This window comes from Nansenia antarctica (assembly GCF_963989245.1).
Source record: "Nansenia antarctica genome assembly, chromosome: 5".
In the NCBI taxonomy this organism is placed as follows: Eukaryota; Metazoa; Chordata; class Actinopteri; order Argentiniformes; family Microstomatidae; genus Nansenia; species Nansenia antarctica.
The window spans coordinates 67,579,376-67,585,747 of record NC_137690.1 but is presented as its reverse complement, the minus strand read 5'-3'; the positions used below and the strand labels follow the sequence as shown (position 1 = coordinate 67,585,747).

The following is a 6,372-nucleotide window of genomic DNA, read 5'->3' as shown; positions in this document are numbered from 1 at the left end:
GAACATAACTGAGAATTTGCTATAAAGATCCCTCCAGAACAACATTCGTAGTCTAGTGTTCCACAAGCACACAAATACACGCACACACAAACACAAACACACACACACACACACACACACACTCTCGCAAAAACAACATGTTCAGCCGTGAGAACACGTGTTCTGATTCTACTCACCAATATGTTATCAACAGTGTTGTTACTAAGAGTCATTACAGAGTAACTACACAGGTATAGGGGCAACAACTTCATGTAAATTGTGACCTTCAGCGTACTGGTTTGGCTTTCATTGTCATTGAAGTCCAAGGCAGCCGTCTAGCTGTGCCGCTCCGCCAGCTCCACTGGTCTAGTATCGGGGTACAGGGCTACAGAGGGGGGGGCCACACACACAACCTCCGCTAAACGGATCTCTCTATTTCCATCGTACCTCATCTAGCCAATGGGACAGTCATCTCTGGGCTAGTAACGTTGTGTCACATAGACACCATGTTACAACCAACCAGGAGGTAGAAATCAGAGGCCGGTGGAGGTAGGAATCAGAGGCCGGGCTCGTTGTAATACATTGAACAGAATGAGGAAAGGCACCAAACCCCCCCCCCCCCCCCCCCCCCCCCCAATGACAACCAAAGATGACCGACATGTCAGAAACGTCAGAAACAGCAACATGGTGAAACTTTGGAAATGTTCAGGAACATTTCCCAAGCCTACGGGAATTTAGCAACCCTATCAATAATAGATGAAGATGTCCCATTTTAGGATTCATCATGATTCATAACCCAACCCAACATGAAGACCAAGAAGCAAAGCGTTGGGGTGAGCAGTTGTAGAATGTATACGTTCTGGGTCACTGCACCACAACCTAACTTAGCAACTGTTGTTGGGGGTTTCAGGCTTATTCAAGACTCATATAAACAATCAAGGCTAAAGCAGTCGACACAGCGGCCTGTTCACCTTTCAACACCACTGTCCCCCCCCCACCCCTCCACCCCCCACGAGCAGCGCCGAGGGTTTGATGGAGTGAGTCTGCACTCTCTCTCAACACTACAAGGACCCCCCAGCATAAACAAACAAGGGTCGGATTTCAGCTAGAGGGAACTGTTTCCTGTCCCCCGCCCCCCCCCACCCCGGCACCCCCCAGTCTCCAACCCCCTAAAACCCCTCACCAGAGCTCCGCTTCGCTCTCCCCCCTCCCCAAAAAAATGCCAACCCTCTTCCACTGCTCAATTACTGAAAGGAATGGAGGGATTGGAGAGAAGAGAGGGAGGGGGAGAAGAGAGGAGGGGGGGATGGGCAGAGAGGGAAGAGAGGGAGCGCGTAAAGGGATCTTGTTGCAGTTACATCCAAGCAAAATACTTTTTTTGCAGAGGAGGAACAAGAGCAGGGAGAGAGAGAGAGAGAGAGAGACAGAGACAGAGAGAAATAGAGAGAGAAACCGAAGGACAGAAATATAATGAAAAATAGAAAGAGGGAGAAAAAGAGAGAAAGAGAGAGAGAGAGCATACTGTAGCTACATTGCTGTGGCATTCTAGATTGTCAGAGACCCCCCCTTTGAGACTTTCACAATAGAAGCTTTATGTGTCGGAGTCTTTGGTTGTCTTAATAGCCTTTCAACAGAGGGGAGAGAAGCACAACATAATAACGTCATTAACTGCAGAGTTTGCCCATTTATGCAAACATGCAGACATGGGGAGCCAATATACCTTGGGCTAGGGGAGTGTACGTGTGTGTGTGTGTGTGTGTGTGTGTGTGTGTGCATTTGGGCTGCCATACTCAAGTCTACTGTTAACCCTTTCTAGCCAAGCATTGAGCTTCCATGGCTAACAAATGATATTTCAGAGCTCATCGTAAACAAACGACCACTACTGAATACTTGAATGATCTCTTCTTTGACTTTACGGAAAAGTAGAGGCTCCGGTTGGTCCACTCTTTGTTTGACAGTAATCTCATTCCCAGACACTTCCACCCAATATTCTCAGAAGGTCTGGTGGACCAACGCGTCAAACTTGGCCTTCGTTTACCCAATACAACGATCAGGAAAACCTCCCGCCTCATTGGCTTGACCTCACATCCATGAAGTCCCACAGCACAACCCCCCCCCCCCCACCGCCCCTCCCCTCTGTGCTTGCACACCACACATTTCCCAATCTGCGCCACGCCTCGCAGTCGTGCGATTTGCTAAAAATCAAATAATGCCAAATACTTTCATTCAGTCAATTCACTCCCACTGAATTGAGTCGTTATTATCCCACAGGCATATAACGCGCTGGGCCCAACTGCCTCAGGAGGAGGATAGAAGATTGACAGTGAGATGAGGCTCACCTGTGATGTCTCTTGGCGTGAAGTGGGGGGAGAGAGGCACCACAGCTTCAGTGTAAGACAGTGTGGAATCTGACAGATCTACAGAAAGACAGTGGAAAGAAAGACAGTGAAATCAGAGCGTCACTTCGGGTATGAGAATGTCCGTTTATCCATTTCACACAGCGGCGTGCACATCTATTTCGATGTCAGGTTCCCTCAAGAAAGATGCAAGGAGGCAAGGAGAAGTACAACCAGAACACAACCCAGCGAAGAACACAACCCACTAGCTTCTTTGTGGTCATGGACGAGTGAATGAATACCGTATGTTGCGTTGAAAGTAACACATTTGACAGCTGCTGGTGAAACCGGGAACAAGTCGGCAGCCGATCAAAAAATGTTCAGACTTTTATTACGGAAAATTAAAATAAATGTCAACGTTGTTGAAAATCAATGACACACTCGCTAGTCAACTAACACAGCTTGTTTTGTGAGCCTGTTAACAATGTAAAGTAGTGTTATAGTTAACTAGGTAGCAGTGGGGATTACTCACCGAATCCATTGCATTGCAATGTTTTGGCTTGACTAGCGAGTGTGTCATTGATTTTCAACAACACTGACATTTATTTACATTTTTCCGAATAAAAGTCAGAACAATTTGATCGGTTGCTGACTTGTTCCCGGTTTCACCAGCTGCTGTCACATATTCATTCACACTTCATGACAACAAAGGCGGTAATGTAATCAATTCTGGCATTCAGTAAGAAATTTAATAATGGCTAATAAGTGAAGTGGAGAACCATAGTAAACTCCCTAAACAGACCTTATTAGACCAAAAAGCTCCACGTGTGGGACCTCTGTGTGTGAGGTAGGGGATGGCTGTTGTACTCACCCAGTGGCGTGTGTCCATCTGAGGGAGTGAGCCGAGAATATGGGGGTGGAGGGGACTCTGAAATACAAAACAATGTTTATTAGAGTGATATCTGAAATAGTATTGCATTCCTTTTTGACAAGGGCATCCCATCCTGTTGCAGTAACGTTTTTAAGTCACGAATAAAGGTGTCAGGGACATCCTAATATAGCAACATTGTATTGTGAGAGAAATGATTGGCTGAATGAGCTCATTCACACAATATTCTTATTACAACAACCAATCAAACATAATCAAAACTGTGTTGCGTCACATGCATTAAGCTATAGATCTTTAACAACTGCAACTAATTCCATGATATTGGACAACTTCAACTTCCAAGTCTACTTGATTTTAATTTGATTTAAATAGTATTCCTCCCTTTCCACTACATCGAATGCAGCTGTAGTTGACAAACGTACAAAAGTACACTATGATACATAATTATATCCTCTATATATATATATTGCACACTGGCATAATAATGACCTCCATAAAGACAAAGTAAATGAAGTTATTCTGTCCCAGGGAAAGCCCCTCGGGTACACACAGTGGCTCTAAAGGCAGCGGGTTCTTTAAGAGGCCAGGCAGTGATTGCCGGAGTACTCAGTCAGTGAGATACCCAGCGCGCCTGTCTGGCGCCACCAGTATGCAAACTGTATATTACCGCCACTCCTTCACCTAAATAGCACCTCCTAAGGAACGAAAAGAGAGCCTTTCAAATAGCAACTTGAGAGCCGTATTCGAATAGATATGAAGAAAAGTGTTGCCCCCCCCCCCTCAAACGTATTGAAAAACGAAACATGTTTTGTGTTAAGCAAAATAAATAAATAAAGAAAGAAGTGTAACGTTGTGTGTGCGTGCGTGTGTGTGTGTGTGCGCGCGCGTGTGTGTGTGTGTGTGTGTGCGACTGTATAATCGTGAACCTTAGGCTACATGGCCAAAATAAATAAATAAAGAAGTGTAATGTTCTTGTGTGTGTGTGTGTGTGTGTGTGTGTGTGTGTGTGTGTGTGTGGGTGTGTGTGTGTGTGTGTGTGTGTGTGTGTGTGTGTGTGTGTGTGTGTGTGTGTGTGTGTGCGTGCGACTGTATAATCGTGAACCTTAAGGCTACATGGCCATATTGATTTTGAGGGTTTGCAAGCAACACACTCCAACGTAACAATTGGTATTCATTTGCTGTGGGCTGTGGGCGTCAAATTCCCGAAGTAGGCCTATCGCTGAAACCTGCCACTAAACATCAGTGTTCAGGTGTGAACACTCAACTCGATCTGTCAATGAACACTAAGACCAAACACTCAATCTGTCAATTACAGTGTCCTGATTCCCAAACGAACGTGTTTTAATCTCCCATTTCTTGATCCTCTCAGTCAGATGATCCATGCACTTGACTTGTACCTCATGGGCTTTCTAATGAGTGTTTTACCCATTGTTACTTCAGAGATGAATTATTTGGGCAAATATATCACTTACAACCTCTTTATCGTTGGGTCTGCCTGTTGGGCCTGACCATCTACTAGAGTTTGTGCAATACAAACCCTGCGTTTATTGATTATATCTGAAGATTAAAAGTTGTTACGTCGACGCACCTGTGCGTAAACCTATCATACATACCGACAGGAAACATAATTTGTGAATGGCTTCCCGAGTTGGCTTTGAGTCAAGTGTTAGTCAGTTCGATACCTATGACAATTTCGAGGTGGGTGTCTGTGGAGGAAAACTCGGGAGGTAGATAATAGGCTACCCACTCCGGGTGTTCTTACCTGGCCCACACAAGCGACTGTAGTGATAGGGGTTGCAGCACACCGTCGCGCCGTCCAGCTCCCCCCCGAAGCTCAGACAGTGGCACAGCGCTTTGAGCCGGGCCGGGTGCTGCAGGTCGGACCAGCGGTACAGCTTACAGAGGAGACACGGAGGGGACACCGGGTGCCCACCCAAGCGCAGCTCCGCTGGCGGCACCAGGACGCACTTACTGGGCATCCCCCCTCTCGACTCCACCGCCTCCAGTAAGGCATCCAGCGGTTTTTCCTTTAGTTTTTTCAAAAGCGCAAAAGTAACGTTCTTGAGTTCTTGCTCGAGTTCTGAGTTCTGAGTCTGTCGCCCCGCATGTCTTCGATTGGACTCACATGATGCACCTCCTTGGTCTTTACTACTCCTGGGTCTGGGCGGGTCTCGTTCTCTAAACAAACAGCAGGTGACCGTCCCGCTGTCACTCTCGTATTCCGACCGAGAGCCTCGGTGCTCCCCGGGGACACACATGGCATCCCGATCATGTTCCGAACCCTGGTCCCCCTGGTCTGCGCTCCCCGGGAGGTGGAACACTTCACCGTAGGTTTCCAGAGATGGCACCGCTCGGGTCACCGACCCCCCTGACCCTCGGAGCTCAGTTTTAGGAATCTTTCCTGGGTTTTTACTGCGACTCGAACCGTCCCGGGGACCCCCCTCGCTTCTTCGTTGGCTTCCTCCATCTGCGCCGTCTTTATCTGGGATGATCAAACGGCTTCTCCAGAGTCGCCGTACAAGACCTGAGCGTTTCGACCTGAACATACGACCACCTAGACAGTGTTGGATGCGTCGCAGTGTTCCCGTCCAGGTCTGTCGGGGTTCCACATGGATTTACGGTCTCCGCGCTGCAACATCCAGGTTCTGTAAGCGGCGCGCACTAGTTGCGCGGCCGGGGATGGTAGATTTATGACCAACCCGCAGCATTAGAATGTAGTATTGTTGCACACTTATGTGTTGCATGAAACAACGAAAATAGTGACACAGTTGCACAGCTAAAAGTAACATAGGCTTACATTCATTATGACAGACAGTTACCTGCGGTAGGTTTATCATGTAGCCTACGACTCAATTAAAAACGTTTGTCTTAACTCAGAGAATAGCCCATGCAACCCAATTCCTCAGGACTCAGAAGTTCCAACCCGCAATTTCCCATACCATAATGATCCCCCAACAACTGTAACACATAATGCGAAATGGCAGCAGAAGTTGAAACGCAGAAGTTTGTGTTTTTCTTGGACTTTGAGCACTCTTTAAGTCCTTTGCCTTAAAATCCTCTCAAGGCACATCGATGAAGTTGCTTCATCCGTAAATAATTCCAAATAATCTGTGTCCCATTCAGCTTTCCCACTAAATGAAATAATCCGTTTCCAATCCCGAAATAAAA

General features: G+C 46.9%; 1 protein-coding gene across 1 annotated transcript in view; it reads right to left on the bottom strand.

Annotated features, from left to right (window-relative positions):
- The window catches only part of smad6a (SMAD family member 6a), a gene marked incomplete at its 5' end in the record, with an annotated part of 15,574 nt that extends 9,824 nt beyond the window's left edge, over positions 1-5,750 (bottom strand). Inside the window, 3 exons of the mRNA XM_080530661.1 lie at positions 2,319-2,396; positions 3,187-3,243; positions 4,967-5,750. Coding sequence (XP_080386787.1) covers positions 2,319-2,396; positions 3,187-3,243; positions 4,967-5,750 — 919 coding nt within the window. The remainder of the gene's footprint in view (positions 1-2,318; positions 2,397-3,186; positions 3,244-4,966) is intronic.
- Between the last annotated feature and the right edge of the window lie 622 nt (positions 5,751-6,372).